The sequence below is a fragment of the Bactrocera tryoni genome, chromosome 4, assembly GCF_016617805.1.
Source record: "Bactrocera tryoni isolate S06 chromosome 4, CSIRO_BtryS06_freeze2, whole genome shotgun sequence".
NCBI classification, from domain to species: domain Eukaryota; kingdom Metazoa; phylum Arthropoda; class Insecta; order Diptera; family Tephritidae; genus Bactrocera; species Bactrocera tryoni.
The window spans coordinates 68,747,425-68,767,344 of NC_052502.1; the positions used below are offsets into that span (position 1 = coordinate 68,747,425).

The 19,920-nt window shown below is 37.4% G+C and overlaps 2 protein-coding genes across 3 annotated transcripts; both read left to right on the forward strand.

Moving 5' to 3' along the window:
- Positions 1 to 6,204: 6,204 nt before the first annotated feature.
- On the forward strand, positions 6,205 to 7,269 carry LOC120774438 (protein transport protein Sec61 gamma-2 subunit). Its single transcript, XM_040104078.1, has 2 exons — positions 6,205 to 6,310; positions 6,718 to 7,269. The coding sequence occupies exon 2, from the start codon at positions 6,761 to 6,763 to the stop codon at positions 6,965 to 6,967; it is 207 nt and encodes a 68-aa protein (XP_039960012.1). The 5' UTR covers positions 6,205 to 6,310; positions 6,718 to 6,760; the 3' UTR covers positions 6,968 to 7,269.
- Positions 7,270 to 7,541: 272 nt separating this feature from the next.
- LOC120773506 (zinc finger matrin-type protein CG9776) lies at positions 7,542 to 17,346 on the forward strand. 2 transcript variants are annotated; one of them, XM_040102458.1, is made up of 11 exons: positions 7,542 to 7,945; positions 8,010 to 8,654; positions 8,771 to 8,947; positions 9,481 to 9,674; positions 11,202 to 11,623; positions 12,038 to 12,212; positions 13,232 to 13,399; positions 13,482 to 13,666; positions 14,687 to 15,550; positions 15,620 to 16,410; positions 16,484 to 17,346. In XM_040102458.1, the coding sequence occupies exons 1-11, from the start codon at positions 7,840 to 7,842 to the stop codon at positions 17,128 to 17,130; spliced, it is 4,374 nt and encodes a 1,457-aa protein (XP_039958392.1). In that variant the 5' UTR covers positions 7,542 to 7,839; the 3' UTR covers positions 17,131 to 17,346. The 2 variants fall into 2 exon arrangements, with proteins under 2 accessions (XP_039958392.1, XP_039958393.1); XM_040102459.1 differs by having other exon boundaries at positions 9,484 to 9,674.
- The last annotated feature ends 2,574 nt before the right edge of the window (positions 17,347 to 19,920 follow it).

The following is a 19,920-nucleotide window of genomic DNA, read 5'->3' on the forward strand; positions in this document are numbered from 1 at the left end:
CGGCAATGAGTAACAGAAATGATAAAGCTCGAGCGATATGGCGGAGGGTCTTTGCAGTTGACTTTTCGTGCGATAGTGTTACTATAATGTCATTGTTTGTGGGTTTGTTTATGTACTTAACAACTAATATATATAGTATATATACATACTTATATTTATATAGTATATCGTATATAGAAATTCGTAGGTATATACATATGTACATATGTAGTGTAGAGCGGCGCAGTTGCAGATTCTGTAAATAAGACATTACCGCGGCTAGAGCAGAATTCAAAATCTTTGAAACTAGTACCAAATTAGTTATAATATTCATGTAACCTTAAAGACTTCACTAATAGTTAATTAAGTGGCGGAGTCAATATTTAAGAAAGTAAGAGTAAGTTATGTATAGTACATGACTTTGATGATATACATATGTACATTATGTATGAATAAAGCGAGAGTAGCCGGATTCTAGACTGTTGCTAGGAGAGTGGAACATGAACAAAAAGCTAGTATGTGCCAAGTACGTGCATAATACAATTAACAAAGAAGGTTATTTCGATTGTCCAAAACTATGAGAGAGAGTAAAGCGAACAAAGAACTGGTATAAATCACAAGTATGGACAAAATTAAATCAAAGCAGACGTTTCCTTCGAATCTTCAAAAACTAGAAATATTGAATAGAACAAAAAGTTGGTACGTCTCAAAAAGTGGCATAAACAAATCGAACAAAAAACTGGTATAAATCCAAAGCTAGCATAATTAAATTGACAAGGAGATTTTCTGCGCTTTTCCACAATTATGAGAATAGTTAGTCGAACAAAAACAACTGGTATAAATCACAAATACTGGTATAATTCATTTAACAAGGACAGTTTCTGCGCTTTTTCACAATTATGAGAATAGTTAGTCGAACAAAAACAACTGGTATAAACTGGTATAAATCACAATACTGCATTCATTTAGTATTAATAGCCGTTTTCTTCGATTCAACAAAACCTTTAAAATGGATAATCTAACAAAAACTGGTATAAGTCTAAAAAAATAGCATATCAGCTTTTAATTTGTTAGTTTCTAAAATTTAGACCGCCATAATTAAATCGAAATAAAGTCTTTCTTTAATTTACGAACACCGAGTGATGGATGCATCAATAAAAAACTGGTAAAAATCAATAATAAGCACATAATCACATACAAATAAAGGCTTAATTCGACTGGTCTAAATATAGAGAGTGAAGAATCAAACTTATAACTGGTATAAAACGCAAACATTAATATTATCTCATCGCAATAGGGACTCTCTTCGATTAATAAATTCCAAATACTGGCCTGATGGCATAGAAATAAAGACTTCTTCGATTTGCCAAAACTTACAAAATAGTAAATCAAATACAAGCTTTCTTCGATTTATGAAAATTTTTACATACATACATATGTACATACTATATATGTATTGAATAAACAACTGGTATAATTTACACTTGAACTGTTACCAGTTTTTGATGCTGGGTAAACTTATGTATATATCTATACATACTTTTATGTACATATATAATTATTATTTATGGCAACTCAATTGGATCAGTTAAGTGAATATTCCAATTTACGTAGGCGCATGTTCTATTTCTTAGTGGTACTATTGGCATTAGCTAAAGCTTGTCTTACCTACTGTCTTCTGAGTATTCTTTAATTTAATAAAACACGCTATTTTCTCTGTTAATACTTGTACTCGAAAGAGCAAATATGTGTACAAGACTGTCGTCAGTGATTGTTTTTTGCTGCTTACACTCGGTTATTCATTGCATAATATGTACAAGTGTAAGTCAGCGGTTTCTTTGTTCAATTTTCTTTACTAATTGTTATGGTTTTTTTTCTTACTAAACGCGAAGCGAGTCAGATGAATTTTTGTTAGACCCTTGCTTACCAGCAAGCTTTAGATTCCGATGATATCCTTAAGCAAATTGATAACAGGACTGGTATCGACTTGCTGAAACTAACGGAACTTCGAAATAATGTCTGTTTTGGGCTTGGTGGCCTCCTGATCCAACAATTTATTGATATTATGTACATTATCAATTCTTGCTGAGCGCCAGGTCCCTATGAGAACTTCTGGACCGGCAGGAATTGCCCCCGAACTTGAAACCATACCTTAAAGAATATCGCCTGAATTTAAAATTGCTGAAAAGAGATGTTCCTCAGTTTCTGAAGAAGTTTGAGACGAACCTACAGGGTCTACCAACAAGAACGACGAGACGTTAAAATACAATAAAACCCTGAAATTTCGTCGAAAGGATTCAGCATTTCGGCTATAGCGCGTTGAATGTTGTCTTCGAGCTTTTCAAACGTTGCCGTTCATTCTTTCTTAAAATTAACGAGTCGACAAAGACGTGAAACATTAGGCGGCGCAATGTCTTGTCGATTTGATCAAATTCCGAATAAACATCGTGTTATAACGTTATAATATTCCCTGACTCATTTCGAAAGAAATAAATCCCAATAACGCCGCCATACCTCAATCCGCAACAAACGGTCAATTTTTGAGGATGCAATTGCGTTTCCTGAACCACAGGAGGATTTGACTCACCTCAATAGCCAAAACTTTGTTTGTTGGCGAAGCTATTAAGCCAGAAAAGGGCCTCATCTGAGAAGATGAACATTTTTTTCGATAACTTGAATTTGCCTAATGATCTTGGACAATTTTCAAGCGTTGTACCGAAGTGAAACGTGACATGATGAAATAGCAAACCTTACTGAACCCAGAAAATATCTCGACAAATAACAAAGTTTTCTATAAGAGAACTTGATTTTTATCGATATATCGGCAGATGCGACAAATGAGCAGCTTCTTCTGGAGAAAAGAACGTTCAAATTGATATCTCAAAACCTCTGGAACTAGTTCGCGTATTTATATATACTTTTTACAAGGTCCCTAACGCTTCCTTTAGTGTGTTACGAGTATAATGCGCATTGTACGGTTTTGTATGTACATATGTAACTATGAGTGTTTATATATATATGTATTTATTTTTTCTATTACTCATTCTTAAATCATATTTATAAAAGTAAAAGTGCTTAAGCTTGAAATTTAACGCCAGAACGCGAGCTTATGAACCTCTTGAAATTGATACATGCATATATTACATATATTGTAAATATTTAAATACATACATACGATATATGTATATATGTATGTGCAAAATGTATTTAGCAACATATGTACATAAGTTGTATTTCCATTATTTACAAAATAAAATTTCCCCACAATAACAGCTTTTGCATAATTTTATACTGTCAGTATACGTACATTTTTTTATTTATTGTAGACACAGTAGTTGCAGTATCGATTAAACATAGTACATACATAGAAGTACATGATTTATGAGGAATGCACGAGGTTGCAGCTAAACGGCTAGTGATATGTTAGCGTAAGATTCAATTGCCAAATAGTTTGAAGAATGTTGCTGTATTGACAGTTCTTGGAGTATCGGGATGGCTGCGGTTAAAACCCGAATGCGGAAAGTACTGACACTTTGTCAGTTGAATGTGGAGTTGCATTGCAACCAGGTGCCGGACCCAAAGTACGTCAGTGGTTTTAGATGGGCCACGAACTCTACCAAGGTGGTTAATGTGTTCATTCCACACTGGCAATTGGTACGAAAAATGCCTGTTATTTTTAATGCACTGATCAACGCATTGATTTGATCCGGTGTGCTTTTGAGCGCCGTGGGGTGAGGCTGTCGTCACCAGGTACCCACGTTAAACACACCGGACGTTGTACCGAAAAACAGCCGAGCATAAGTCTTTATCGTTTACCACATTTAAGACCATATTTCAACAAAATCCGAAAGTGGCAGGTTAAATAGTTTCATACATATCAAAAACGGCGGGCAACAATTCCTTTATCTAAAATTGGATTATCGATTCGAACGACTAGTATAAATCGCAAAGGCTGGCGTAAAAACAAATTAGAGAGTCTCTTCAATTTATAAAAGCTTCTTTCTCTATTGACGTAGACACCGCTTACGCGGTTATAGTAGAGTTCACAAAAGCGCGCCGGTCATTCTTCGTTTTCGCTGTTTGGCACCAATTGGAGATTCCAAGTCTATGGCTATATCTATGACTATGTCAAAGCCGTCGTATATCTCGTACAGCAGTCGTTGGAACAGTCTTTTTTTTTAAGCTTAGAGAGCAAACAACTGATATAAATCGCAAATACTAACATAATTACATAGCAATAATGGCAGTATTCGATATGTCCAAAGAAAGCCTAACAACTGATAAAAATCACAAAAAATTTGCAAATCATAATATGGACTTCATTCGATCTGCAAACACTTGGCGAGTAGATAATCGAATAAACAATTGGTACAAATCATAAATATTGTTATAATCAAATAGTGTGACTACACCAATTTAGCCTCTACCCAATGAACTATGTAAATTGATGGATGAAGATCATTATTCTATGTAAATCTAATTTCGTTTTGGTTAAGTTCGAGGATCAATTTTTTTCATCAACGCATATAGTTTCAGCAAGGTTTTGAGTCAAAACTGAAATATTGGAGAGGAAACTTTAAGGTACTTCAATTACAGCTACTGAACTCAAGTTTGCTTCATTTAAAAGAGTCCTTAAGTTTCAGTTAGTCCGTCACTACATTGAAAAAAATAAAATCTATGCGAATGTCACTCCTACTCACAGAATAATGATAATTCCGGAAGCAATGAGCCAATATTACTCCACTCTGCAAGCTATTCTGCCGTCCTCACCTTTTTTCTGGGAAGAACAGTTGTGTATAACTATGCCGATGCGCGTAATGTTTCCTATTCTAAAGAAAGTATTGTAGCTATTCAATATCATCGCTAACAGTAAGAATAAATAGCAAAAATGATACCGATTGATGTTGTATGTACATATGTATATATGTATGTATGTATGTATTATTATATTTCAGTGGATCGTACATTCGATAGCTGCTGGTAAACAAACACAAACGTGTATACATACATACATATATAATTATAATTAAAAAAATGTTTTTATTAACTGGGTCTCATGATAAATCAGTTTTATATCCTGAACAAAGTAGTACATTAAGTTTGCCACGAAGTTTGTGATGTGTATGTACTATGTATGTATGTACATAAATTATCAGCTTGTCGTGCTATACGTGGATTAGCCGAACATAAATAGATAAAAATTTGATTCTACATATACAATATATAACAACAATATTTGTGTTTTGACAATTAAAAAATATATACACATATGTATGTACATATGTACATATGCCGCACTATTTGCAAAAATACAACTTATTTGATAAGAAAATTTTTTTGCAAATAGTGTGGCTTATGTACATATGTATATATATTTTTTAATTGCCAAAAAACAAATATTTGTAGTTATGTTTTTATTAAAAATACAAAAGGAAAAATTACTAAATTATTAAAACAACAACAAGCGCGCTTTTCGTGTGGTCTGCTGCTCAAATTAATGTACATATGTACATACATTCATACAAATACATACCATGTGTGCTTCATTCACACATGCTCATCAAGAGTGTTTATGGTGATATTATTATCGCATGAGTCCAGATTTTTCAATGTCCACTTGTAGTATATGCACACATGTAGACACACTTGCACACACATTTGCTTACAATTGTTAATCGTCCGAAAAATGCATGCGGATGTGTTCATGGAAGCCGTTTCTTTGAATGAATCATTATTAAACATTCATACACATTTACATACATACATATGTATTTGTGGATACACTGCTTAAATTACACACCGGATTCATGTACTGCTTTTTACAACAAAAGAAGACCGCGCTCACTGCACGTGAATACCCAAGAATTTAATTTAATTAAACTGGACATTTATGCCTATATAACAAAGGGAAATGAAATGAATAAAATCACATACTTATGTATGTGTGTACTTGTGTTCTGTATTTATTAAAGTCGAAATTTTGTGTGCATAGTTGTATTTTATGTCATAGCGCTTTTCACTTCGATCAAAATATTTTCAAATACTTTATTACTACTGTGAGCGCCCCTCAGGAAATGCAAAAATACAGCACGTCACTTTAGTTAGACCCGACTGTATTTAGATGGTAATACAGTTTTGCATTTGTGACAAAAAATTCACTATTTTATCGACTTTTAAATGTCAACGTTTATTCGTTTTGACACCAGATTGACACGTCGTATTCGGCTTGCTGCTTCGTGCACACGATGACAAGTTGGTAGCATTGCTCGAATAGCAAAACGAATTATCAACTTATTCGTGTCAAACTTTTTACAGCGATAGAAGCAAAACGGTGCGTTAAGTTGTTATTTAGGGATTCATATATTCTTCCAATTAGAAAAAAATAATATGGGTTATTTAAATTTAAGTTGCTGAGCAATAATATAAATTAAAAGTTATTTAAATGATTTTATTTGAAAATAAAAAATAGAATTTTGTGGATAAGAAACCCACTTCTTGGTGTTATTTGCCACGTCAAGTTTGTGCGGCATAAGTGCAAGTGAAAGGAGAAAGCTGAAGAATATTAAAATTACACGTTTACTTGTGTAAATATTTCACAAATCCTAGTTCCCTTTGTATAAATTTTAGTATTAAACGGAAACGAATTTCTCGATTGAAAAACAACTCCTTCGCTTGCATTGTTTGCTTACAAGAAGAATTGCAGTGATTTTGTTATAATTATATATTCTTTCATTTCAGCATTTGTGCACTACCCGCCTAACATTACAATTTATTGGTTATCATGGATAAAGTAGTTAAATTCTGCGAACCTGGTCGTGCCTTCGCCAAGGACTCGATTCGTTTAGTGAAACGTTGCACCAAGCCTGATCGCAAAGAATTCCAAAAGATCGCCATTGCCACCGCTATTGGTTTCTGTATCATGGGCTTCATTGGTTTCTTCGTGAAACTAATTCACATCCCCATCAACAACATCATTGTGGGCTCATAAATTGCACGGCGGCTGCATCAGCTGTATTATTTCGTACATTCATACTTATCTAACGATAGTTAATTTACATTTACTCAAATTTTGTTTGTATAAAACATTGAAATGAGTTTATTTTTCATTTAGCAATAAGAGATCAAATATTTGCTTGTGCAGAGATTAATAAATACGTTTTATTCTGTAGTTGAAATCAAACTATTAAGCCAAAATCTGCAATTTATCCCAAGTGATAAATTATTACTTTAATGACACCAGAGCAATCTTGTAGATTTCGGCTTAACAACTTTAATAAAACGAAAAATATATATCTGGCTTTTTATTGCGATAGGAAACAGAGTTTACGTACAGGCACAATCGGTAATAATAAGCTAAGCTCTTTAAATTCAAAACGGATAATAATATTGGTACTAAAATATTTATTTGCCAAAACAAATAATACAATTTTAATTGTTTGTATTTTTATTTATGCTTGAAAGATTAATGAACTGAACATATCCCAATATATGATTGAACGTTAAATGATACCACAAAAAGCTTGACGTTCTTAAAACCTCAGTATGATGAATGATTGTCAATTTTGCGGAAAATTTTTACACGCTATACGTTTGTGAAGCTTATTGCTGTGTAAAATTACTTCAGTACTGCAATTAAAATTGAAGAATAATCAATAAAGTGTTTTAAAGTATTTGAGAAGTGTTTAAGCTCGAGGAACAATAATTATATTTTAAGATATTCACGAGATAGTGGTTTAAATTTGCGTTGAATTATCCATCCTCCCCAAGGCCAAAGTGTACGGCGAGCGTAATCACTTTCCCCGCTTAACGCTTTGTGTGTACATGCAAATTATTGTACATTCCGTATAGTGTGGGTGCAAAATGGATGAAGAATTAATATTGCAACAACCGGCAGATCGCCGACTGGGCACTGCAAATACATTACCACTTGGTCCGCCAGGTGCAGAAAATGATGTTGTAGACTATGGTGAGTACATTCGCTAACAAAGAATTAAACTAAATTTATAAACTTAAATGCATATATTCCACAGAAGCTAATAAGCCAAAATCTGAGAAAGAATCAAATAGAAGTTCCACAAGCCGATCAAGTCGACGTCGTTCACCATCAGGCAGCCCACCGCGATCGAGACGTAAATCTCCTTCGCGTGGTCGGCGATCACCATCACCATTAGAAAGTGGTAGCCGTAGGCGGCGACGTTCGCCATCACCACCACCACGTCGCAATCGATTTAGAGACTATTCGCCAGATCGACGACGTTTTGATGGCGGTGGACGCAATATGCGCCGTTCACCTGATAGACGACGAGGTGGTGGTGGACGAGACTTTCGCTATAGAGGTCGTAGTAATAGCCGCTCGCGTAGCCGCAGTGTTTCGCCACGTAGGGGTGGTGGTAGTCGTTGGTCACCCAAAAAGAAGCCAAGTTCACCGCTACCAATTAATGCACCACCACCACCACAAGTAACTCAGCCACAAACCCAATACAATCCAATGCCCCCACAACTATATACGAATGATACGTATGCACCACAAGCTTATAATCAATATGCCGTACCGCCACCGCAACAAGCAGCTGGATTTCCACCACAAACTGCTGGTGATGCTTACGGTATGCAGGCACCAGTACCGCCGGTGTTTAACGCTGCCTATCCACCACCACCAGTTTGGACAGCCAATGGTAAGTTATGGGCTAATTTTGTTATATAAATACATTGTTTCCATGGTTTAAGTATAAACTGTTTTAGTATTTTAGTAAACTACGAATAAAAAGTTGTTTTTTATTATTATTTGCAGACGCTTATGCGCAACAACCTTGGATACCTACACCAGATCCAAATCAACTACCACAAATTGCTCAACAGCCACCACCAGTAACTGCACCAACCGCTATACCACCACCACAAATTGTGCAGCAACCAATAGTAAACGAACCCCCACCAGTTACAATTGAATCAAGTTCAAAACACGATGGTATGTATTCCATAAGTAGTTCAATATTTATGTACTAAATTTTATACTATTTCGTGTTATATATTTTCTCAAAATATACGAATTGATGTCATTCATTACTTTTACAAAAATTGACACACTCGGCTAGTAATATTAAGTGTACCACATAAGTACCAGCACAGGCTCATTATATCATACACTAGAACACACACACTAGCCGTGCTGTAAAAATTATAGAAAAAAAAATTTGGTTGAAAAAAAATAAGATTCCAAATACTCGATGGAAAACTACAACCCCCAGCAGTACTTCCTATGTTATTCAACACGCTTTCATCGTACGCACTAAACTTGGAACCAGGAGGGATGCAACGAACGAAACAAACTACAGTTTCATTTATGCATTGTGGCTACACGAGTGCACAATGCTTTGCATTGTCCGAAGCGTAAATAAAAAGAAAATGCAAAATATGCATTTTTGAAATATACTTTTGAATATGCTTTTGTGGAATTGGAGCGACTAATACAATTTTCTTATTATTTTCATATGTTTATAGCAGCTGTGGCACAAGAAGCAGAAAATCAACGCGATGAATTAAAACGACAACGAAGCAGTTATCTGAAAAAGACATCATTGCTCCGCCAAGAATTGAAAATGTTAAAAGATCAACGCAAGGATCTACACAGCGGTGGTGCTGCACCACCATCGCCTACAACAAAGGGATTCATCGATGAAAACGAAAAGCTGCAGGTATGTCGAACTATGAAAAAATGCATTATGTTGTTAGTGTGTTTTTTAATTTTAATATTATTTTGGTGAGTTAATGCTGTGTAACGAATGCTGGAACGAATAGGCACCTTAAAGTCACGCAGTTTGTCTAATTAAGTTTTACAGAAATATTACATGCAATAGTATGAGGCCTGTCAAGCCAGTAAAGTGTCAAGTTTGTGTTCAGACAAAAAGTGTTTGAGAAAATGGAAGCTTAATCATTAAATATTACGTTAACAAAATAAAGTATTTCAATAACTGTTTATATAATTATACAAGTTCGTTATGGTGTTATATTAATGCGTAACAATCGGTTAAATTTGTTGTGTAAAAATAATGAATGTGTATGGATCTCTTATGATGCATAATTTAACGTCGTTTGAACTCGAGTTGGAAACCAACTCACCTTCCTAAACCGCGCGAACGATCACGGACTCTGTAATTGCTGTAAGCACAATAGTTTTTCGGAACGGTGCTTTTGCTTAATCTTTCTTTTCGCTTTGGCCTATTAAATTTATGCACTACTTGCTTTTATTGTGTCTCAATAAGAGCGCTCTGCATTAGAATGCTTCTTACTGTCAAATTCAGCTGCTGCATTCTAATCGCACACACTATGACAAGTGGTATGCAAGCGTAAAGTTTATTTGTGTACATAACGGAATTAAGATGGGGAAAACTTTTTTGAATTGAAGACATTTGTGAAATATGGTTTTCTGCTATTATTAAAGTGCTTATTCGTTGGATGCATTTTTATACACAGTATTGCGTAAGTGAATGCAATGAAATAAATTTTAATACCGTTAGCGTGTAAGCAACGTATTTAAGTCGATTATGTGAGTAAATGACAAATTTTTCACAGCTTATGTACCTGTTGATTTGTATATGCATATACACGTGTGTGTATGCAAGCGTAGTTGTGCAGCAATTACTTTCGTACAGTTTAGATGTGTTCAAACAGTCGTTTCTTTCTCGTTCATCATTGGTTGAAAAGCGCAAATTTGCAGGAAAAACACGGAAAATGGAATTCAATAAGTTAGTGTTAATATAAGTCTATATATTTATTGCTGTGCACAATTTTTTCCGAAAATAATAATAATAATATGCAAATATGTATAGGTTATGTTTTCCAAAAAAAACTAGTTTATTGCTAAAATTATTGTATATGCAGCAAAATTGTAATTATTTTGAACCAGTATATCAAAATATTATATTGTATTATGCACATTGTTATATGAAAGTAAACAAAAATATTGTAAAACATAACCACACTTTAATGGATATGCTGTGAGGCACCAGCCACTGAGGACTACCGTTGAGGGCGCAGTTTGGACCGCTGCCGCTGGAAATATCGGACATATGTTGCCGTCTAACTGCTGATGCTTTCAACTCTATACACTAGTTAGCAATTGCGAAACGAAAAAAATGAGAGAAATGCATTATATTTTTAAAGTATTTCAAAATCTGAATTAGTGTATGCTAATTTATTTATTTCTTCTTTCCCACATTTAGAATCAAATACAAAAGAAACTCAACACCATTGAGAATGTCATTGATATGCTGACGGGCATTATTGGCGAGGAAAATTTGGAAAGAGAGGAAGAAAATTACGCCAGTGATAAAAGCGAAAAGGAGGAGCCAGCTAAGAAGCATACAAAAGAAGCAACTTTGCCGCAACAGCCAGTTAGCGCTGGTGGCGATAGCGGACGCATTCGCAAGAAGAAACGTAAAAATTCGAGTACTTCATCTGGCAGCAGCTCGGGTAGCTCCAGCAGCAGTAGCAGCTCTTCATCGAGTTCATCATCATCCGAAAACGAGGTGGAGGAGGAGGAGGACGACGACAGTTCGGTTGAGCGTTATAAGTACAAAGCCATCGAATCGATGAAAGCCAAAGCCAAGGAGGGTGTGAAGCGCGAGCTGAAGGAAGAGAAGTTGTAAGTACACAGACGAGAAGTTATTAAAATTAAATTTAAAAAAAAATTTATAGGTATTTTAGGTTAGTATTTTCAGTAATTTCATCATTAAGTGCTTTGTGCTTTTTAAAAGTATAATAAGAAAAAAATATAACATTAAAAAAATCGCATAATAATTCTAAAAATCACAAAGCTATTTGCGCATGCGCAATGAAATTTTAGGAAAGCCGTTTGCTTAAAAAAAAATATTTATATATTTAAAAATACAGCATAAAATCCATAAAAGTCATAAAACCGTTTGCGCATGCGCAGCTCAACTATTACAAAATTGTTTGTTTTCAGCACAGATATCAACGCAGCAGCACGTCAATTCGTAAAATACGCATTAATTTTCTGTTTTATAACAAAATAATTATATACCGCTTTTCATTACAGATTCGATGAGAAGAAACGTTTCAATTATGTCTTCTATGATCCGGAAATGCATTGGTGCCAGACGTGTGATGTTTTTCCCAAAACCGCAAAGGATTACTTAAACCACTTGCATTCCAAAGAGCATATGGATCGTGAAAGCATCGAAACACCGTGGCACATTGATGTGGCAACTGATGTAAGTGTTTAATTAGGGCGGAGTATATAATATACAACCAGTTTTTGCTGCAAGACTATTATGTGACACTAAAAATGTTATAAAAAACTTTTTTACAACCGCGAATTGTTGCACAAAACGGTAATATTTTGTTCGTATAACGGTTAGTTTTCTGTGCAGTTTGAAAATGAAAAAATAACGCCTACATTGCCTGTAAAACTATTTTGAATACCATGAGTAAATGATATAGAAAAATGAAGATCGCCGCAAGTTATACACAGCAATAACAACAACACCAAGGTATCGATAAACTATCATTTAGATATTGAAATCGCTCTAAATCCTCCTATTACAATATATATCAGATCAATATTAGAAGACTTGAGTCCATAAATCTATACGGCCTCCAATACGTAAACGGAGGACCACAATTTTTTTCCATGGGGCTTATATGTTGTTTTCCTGGCAGTATTCTGCCGAGTTGATAGTCCTTGCCCGGATAAAAAATCCGGGTCCGTTCCAGTTACATAGACCCGTCTGTCGTGGGAACGGTTTTGTTTATATCGTGAATATTGGTCAATAAAGAGTTCCTCAAATATTTTCGAGAAACGCTATCGAGTTGAGAGTTAAAGCCCTGGTTTGTTCCGGTTACCTAAATCCGACTCGCGTTGATTTACATACATAACAGCTGGTTCTACATTACCGGAATATATCTAACAAAGGACTGTAGTTTCGAATAGCTGACTTGTTTGGTTTGGTAAGCAAAAATTAATTAAACCGACTTGTGGGATCGTGGAGAGAGCGTTTTTTGGTACGAAAAGTTAATGAATCGGTACATATAATACCGAATATATAATTTCACTTAAAAATGGCTAACTCAAAATAAAAAATATTTGTTATTTCATAAAAAAGGAATTTAAGTTCGATATGCAGTTGCAGTAAGTTTCTGCTACCTTCATGAGTCACACAGAAAATAAGAAACAAACAAAAAACATTGATTCACAGATTTTTAATTTTCTACTTTCTCTTCTTTTTGATAGCAATTTCCAAACTATGAGAATGCCCCAACCAAACGTACCCCGATACGTGGTCTAACATTCTTCGTACCAGCTTCGGCATGGTTCTGCAAATTATGCAACAATTGGATGGGCGATTTGCATTGCGCCTCAACACATTTGAAATCACAACTACATGCGAGCAAATACAATGTAAGTGTACTGTTCTATAATTGTAATTACTTCCTTTTAATTGTTTCGAGACAAATTTTCATGCTATCTATTGCACTTGCAGGCCTTCTTGGAGAAAAATCCACACTTTGAAGTCAATTGGTTGGCAGATCGTCAACGTGTGCTAAATGAACGTAAGAATTTGCCGCCACCACAGCAAATTACATCCGTCTCCACCACTGCAGCGGAGAGTACACCCAGTAAAAAATCGAAGAAGGAAGAGAAAGTGAAGAAGCGCAAGAAGAAGGGGTGAGTATTCGACTGAGTTCTGCATATTCACAATTTTTTTTACATTTACTTAAGTCAGGGGTTTTATTAGTTGAGATTTTTTGCAGTACTAGTTATAGATACGCCTTTTTAATAACCGAAAACTTGAGTTACGTTTGAGGTTTTCACTACGACCTATGGTCTATTGTGCCCTCTTCTATATCACATATGGTCACAAGGATCAATGGAGGTGATGTGATCCCTGTCCACGTAGATAGATCCAAGGACCTTGAGGCTGTTTCTACTAATTGCTGGACAATCTAGACTCAGGGGTTCTGGAGTTTCTAGTTCCATGTCGCAAAACTGGCAGTTTGCGCAAGAGGCTATGCCCATGTTGGACAAGTATTTTTTGAGCCTGCAGTGCCTAGTATAGACCGCGACAAAGAGATTGAATTTGTCTCGTGAGAGGTTGATCATATCTCTAAACCTTTCTGTTGCCTGCTGACAGTGCCCTTTATGCCCCGGCACCCAGATCAGGTGTACACGCTTGCAAACTGATAAGCGGTTTAGCCTGCCTATTTCCTCCAGTAATAGCGATTTGACTTATTAAGACCGCTTTTAGTGCCGCTTGACTATCGCTGAGTATAGCGATGTGATAGTTGTGTTAGAGATTTATTTCTGCGTACTGACTTATAGCAAAGACTTCTGTTTGAAAGTTTGCCGAAAAACATCCCATTGGTATGGATAGCTTGGTATGCGGTCCCGCAATTCACAACAAAAACATTAATCCTAAAAATCATCTAGTCTTTCTGGAACTCACTAAAAGCTTTAGAGCCCTTCTATTGTACGCTTGTGGCAGACAATGAGCGAAATGATTAAGGAAATGGTATCGATCTTCTTGATCCAATCGGTCAAAATAGTCAAAATCAGAATGAATTTCATACACCGCGCCAGAGCAAGTTTATATTATAAGAACCTAGGCAGAACCCATCCCGAAGAGCAAAATAGCTAAAACTTACGATATTTCGTTTTTATTCACATATATACTTTCATTCTATGCAGTTCGGAGAAGAAGGATAAGAAGAAGAAACGCAAGCGCTCAAAGAAACGCAAGAAGAATGCTGCAACATCGACTTCCAGTGACTCATCGTCTTCGGATAGTGAGAAACCCAGCAAGACAAAAGTCAAATCGCCAATAGTCATACAAGGCTTGGACAATCCCAATCCTGCGCTTTCGATACGTGTGGCCATGCGTAAACAAGATTTCGGTAAAGTGGACGAAGACACACCACCGCCGGCGCCTCGTTTGCACGTCGAAGCTGCACCGCATCCAGTGCCACCGCCCGCGGTGACCGTCGCAAATATCAGCAGTGCCGCTAAGGTTGATCCAGCAACCTTATTGACCAACACCGGCCGGTTGAGTAAATGGACTGAGGCGCAAGATAGCAACGCCAAAGCAGCAACAACCGTAACGCAACCACGCAAAGGTGCAGAGGAGGACAAAAATGATGATGCGATCTTGCAGCAGTGGAATAATGTGCAGCCGGTCATAAGCGAGAGCGAAAAGAAGCTACTGGAGCAGTTGAAGGGCAAGTTGAAGAACAAACCACATGAGAATGCAACAACACCGGCCGGCGCCTCTATACGCAACAACAATGATGGCCCGTCAGATCGACGCGTACGTGACCGCGACCGCGACCGTGAACGTGAGCGAGATCGTGATCGTGATCGTGACCGCGACCGCGATCGCAATGACAGAGATCGTAATGATCGTAGACGGCGTTCGCGCAGTCCTGTCTTTGGCGGTGGCGGTGTTCGTGGCCGTATGCGTCGCACACGTAGTCGTACGCGCAGTCGCAGTCGCGGACGCGCCGCTTCGCCATATGGACGCAGAAGGCGCACACGTTCACGTTCGCGTGGACGCAGGTAAATATTTATTCAGTTAAAATTTGAAAGCTTTTAATAACAATTTATATATTTTTTTTCATTATTTAGAAGCCGTTCCTTCGATCGCCGACGCCGCTACAGCCGTTCACGCACTCGTTCGCGCACACGTTCCAGCAGTCGCAATCGCATTGAGAAGCCAATTGTGCGACATCCCGAATTTAGACCACGTGTGCCCGAAAAGGATAAGGAGCGGGAGAAGCGTTCAACTACCGACACGAAGGATAAAAAGAATGCCGACAAGAAGAATAAAAGCAGCAGCACTTCGTCAACTGTAACGAGCGGCAAGAAATTACCGTTCATTGGTAAAATGCCTGTCTTCAAGAAACAAACCGCCGGTCAAGGTGATGGCAATGGCGTCGAAAATACTCTGGCATACACCGGCGACAATGGTCAACATGCCAATCCGGCTGGTTACGTGCCACAACGTCCGCCTGCGCCCACCGCCGCACAGATCCAAATGGCCATGATGGAGGACGTGTACGGCAATGCACCGCCATTCCATCCCGATGCCGGCATGATGATGGACTACGACGAGTTGATGCCCGATCCGATACAGTTTGTCAATTTGATGGGTCAAGTGCCGCCGCCACCACCACCACCCGCTGGCGCTGGTCGCGCAAAGTCCGCAGACGGCACGGACGAGGAAGCCGAAGATATACTGCCACCGGGTATTGATGTGGCCGAGAGTGATGATTGTGTGCCGCGTCCCATTTCCGATGGGCCTATACCGCGTAAAGGTCCACTGCCGAAGGATCTTGAAGAGGCGCTGAATATCATATTCCCCGGCGAAAAGAAATCGGACGACGAGGATGCCGAGGCTAAGAAAGCCAAGTCAACAGGTAAATCTATAAAAAATATGCAATTATAATTAATTTTTTAAATATTTTTTTCTATTTTTTACCAAACTTTCAGGCGAAACACAAATAATTGTGGAGGAGCCGATTATGCAACCAGAGGATCTGGTTAAAGAAGGCATACACATGGTGACTATAGAGGAAACGTCAATCGCTGGCATGGATGAGGCTTCGCAAATGAGCATGAATGAACCGTTAGTGTTTAATAAGCCCGCAAGTTCATTGCCCAGTGAAGTGGTCACAACGAACGCCAACATCGTAACGGCAAATACACCACAAACAGTTGATATTACGTCACAAGACGCGGCTGACATTGATTTGAACGCCATACAACCGCCACCACCACCGGCAGCTGCAGCACCAGTACCACCACCAGCTCCAGTTCCAGCACCGGAAGCACCAAGCGAGCCACCAACATCAGCAGCTGCTGTGCTTAATGGCGCTGCAGTTGAGGAGACCAACAACGATACCAAGAATTCCACTGAAGAGCCTGATTTGGCGCACGCACCCGAACCCGATGACATACCGATGCCCACGTCGAAAGCCTCCGCCGAGGACGTTGCTAACATCGTTTACGACTTGGATGATATACCACAGCCACCGCCGTCACCCACAGAGAGCGAGAAGAATCGCCGACAGGAGGAGTTAAATGACTTGGCCATGTTGGGCATCGATGCGGACGATATGGCGGCACAGTGCATATAAACACTGATGACGTGCTGCTTAAAAATTATTACATGCGACTTGTACAGCATTATAGTCTGTATTCAGTCCGCCTACAAATTACTTCTTAGTTGTGATGACGTTGTATAATGAAGTGAAAGGATAAATATGCTTAAATATATTTTTAAAAGAGCCGTGTGAAATTTTCAGCGGCATAAAGATAAAACTATGAGAAAATAAAGACGTGAATGACAAGTAGTTGTTGGACATTTGCTAAAAGTTTTGAAGGCCAATAGGGCAATGACCGGTTAGAAGCCCTACAATTAAGGAAAGTCTGATCGTCGGAGCAGTAAAATTTATTTTTGTACCAATCGGTTTACCATTGCATCCCCAATGTCGACCGCCATAAGAAGGAACGGAGATCAAATTCAAGTCCTCTTACTACTTCTTCTTCTTATTTATTGGTGTAGACACAGTTTACGCGGTTATAGCCGAGTTTACAAAAGCGCGCCAGTCTTACTACTAAACCTACCGCCAACTAAGGGGACTCCAATCGTCCGATAACTCTCTTATTCCCAGCAGTGATGACATTTTGCTACTCCCGACCTGAGTTTCCGAACTTAACACTCTCCCCCACTAAATCCACAGCGACCATATTCACAAACTGGACGGATGAGGTCAGACTTGACCTTAATATTGCAGTCGATGGCGTTAAGATTTCGACTGTCAATAATCCTATAATTTTAGGTGTGACTTTTGACCGTTTGTGCTCGTTCACTCCTCATACGACCGCGATTATCGCCAAAATACAGAGATGCAAAAAAATCCTCAAGTCGCTAGCCGGCAGGACAAGGGGAAAGGACAAAGAAACGTTGTTGACAACTGACAAGGTAATCGGCCGGGCGGTCTTAACTACGCTACACCAATATGGTCGCTTGGATGCAGCGAAACGCAGATGATGAGCCTCCAAACTTGTAAAGGACCATAACGAACTCCTCTCCAGGCAGTTCCTGTTGGGATGCTTCGCAGAAATCACCACTGCAGTCACCTGCTTGGAGCGGAACCGTTTCTAGAAGCTTCAAGAGGTTCTTCCTCAACTACGTCGATGACATAAAAAATACGTCGACCAGACTTCAGACGCAAAAAAACTTCAGACATGCACTGACCACAATTCACAGTGAAGCCTTCACCGTCTTCTTCCAATGGCGTACTTGGAGTCAAACTACCATCCATTGCAGACGAAGTGCCCGAGTTGCCGCGAGAAACAAGAGTGGCCCTTGCGCAAATTCGTTCTGGATACTATAGCAGGTTAAACTCCTGTTTATGCAGCTACTTATCTGACACCCTTCTACCTTTGGTCCGGCCCCGTCGAAACACTCGTTTCTTGGGCCCACCGTTGGATGACGTCGACGATAGCTTGTCTAATCCTTACCATCTTAATAGGGACTAGGTACCCGTTACAACAACAACTACCAAAACCTAGTAACATCGAAACACGCCTGTCAGATCAATTACTGCCGAGGTACGATCAGAAACGGTAAAAACGTAGGGATGTGTTATAAACCATATAAGAAATGTTGCTGTTGTTATTGTTGTTACGGTCCTAGAATTCCGGGTCGGTGGTACTTAGACCGAACCGAAGTGGAATCACTCTAATCTTCATTTGGTAGTACTAATAAGTGGTATTACGCATCACTATAGATTGCAGAGAGGACTTCTACAGAAAATAATTTTCTTTTTTAGAAGAATATACATCTTTACTTTATTTCCTATTAGACTAGTGATTTTGTATTTGTTTAGGTGTGACTAATCGAACTCCTTTTGATTTTGAGGAAGGTGAATCAGACTTATCTATTTTCTGGGTTTAATATTCAGTATAGAAGAGGGGGTTTGCTTTGACTTTTAAAGTTCAGTACGATAGAATTTTATTTATGTTTATATTTGTGTTGTTTTTGGTAGGGAAAAACCTGGCTTATATTGGAAAAACGGGATTCTCTTACACAACCTAACCTCAATTATTTTTTCTAAATTTTCTAAGCGCGTTTCTTTTTGAAGAGGTATGGCAAGGTATAGCAAAAACCATATAAATTTACAAATTTATAAAGAAAATAATTATGATTACTTCAAATATTTTCATACATTTATTGATTTATGATATTTCTTACAATAAATTTATTATAATTATTTAACTATTTTATGCTGTTTAAATAACTATGATGTGTTCATTTTATGAATAAATGTGCATGATATTTACATATGAATGATTTTACTTGCACATACCATACGTGCATAACATACATACTTATATGCTTTATCACTGGAAATATACATTATATACTGGGTGTAGGGTATTTATTACGTACACATCTTTTTTATCATTCATCTTTTTTTAACAAATTTTTAACTTAACTTACATATACATACATATATTTACATACAAATTTAGTTATATATAAAAGTTAAATGCTTACATACAAAAATCTCAAGTGTATTTAATAAAAACTAAATTTATACCCATATTTTTATACTAAATTGTCGCGCTGACACGCAACGCCAGAGCGCGGATATGAAAATTGCTGCTTTTTCAAAAATTAATGCTTAACAATAATTAAAATATATTAGAAATTCGCTGTAAATACTGAAACGTTTGAAATCCACGCTCAATAGTGGCGCAAAGCAACGCAAATTGTTGGCAAAATTTTATGAAAAGATAAATAAATTTAAATATTAAAAAATAAAAAGATCGGAAGAGCACACGTCTGAAAAAAAAATTTAAAAAAAAAAATTTAAAAAAAATAATAAAAAATTAAAAAAAAAAAAAATTCAAAAAAA

Coding starts and splice junctions, on each gene's coding strand:
- LOC120774438 (XM_040104078.1), top strand. CDS start 6,761: ATGGATAAAGTAGTTAAATTCTGCGAACCTGGTCGTGCCTTCGCCAAG.
- LOC120773506 (XM_040102458.1), top strand. CDS start 7,840: ATGGATGAAGAATTAATATTGCAACAACCGGCAGATCGCCGACTGGGC. Junction 7,946..8,009: donor AAATGATGTTGTAGACTATG/GTGAGTACATTC, acceptor TATATTCCACAG/AAGCTAATAAGCCAAAATCT. Junction 11,624..12,037: donor GAGCTGAAGGAAGAGAAGTT/GTAAGTACACAG, acceptor TTTTCATTACAG/ATTCGATGAGAAGAAACGTT.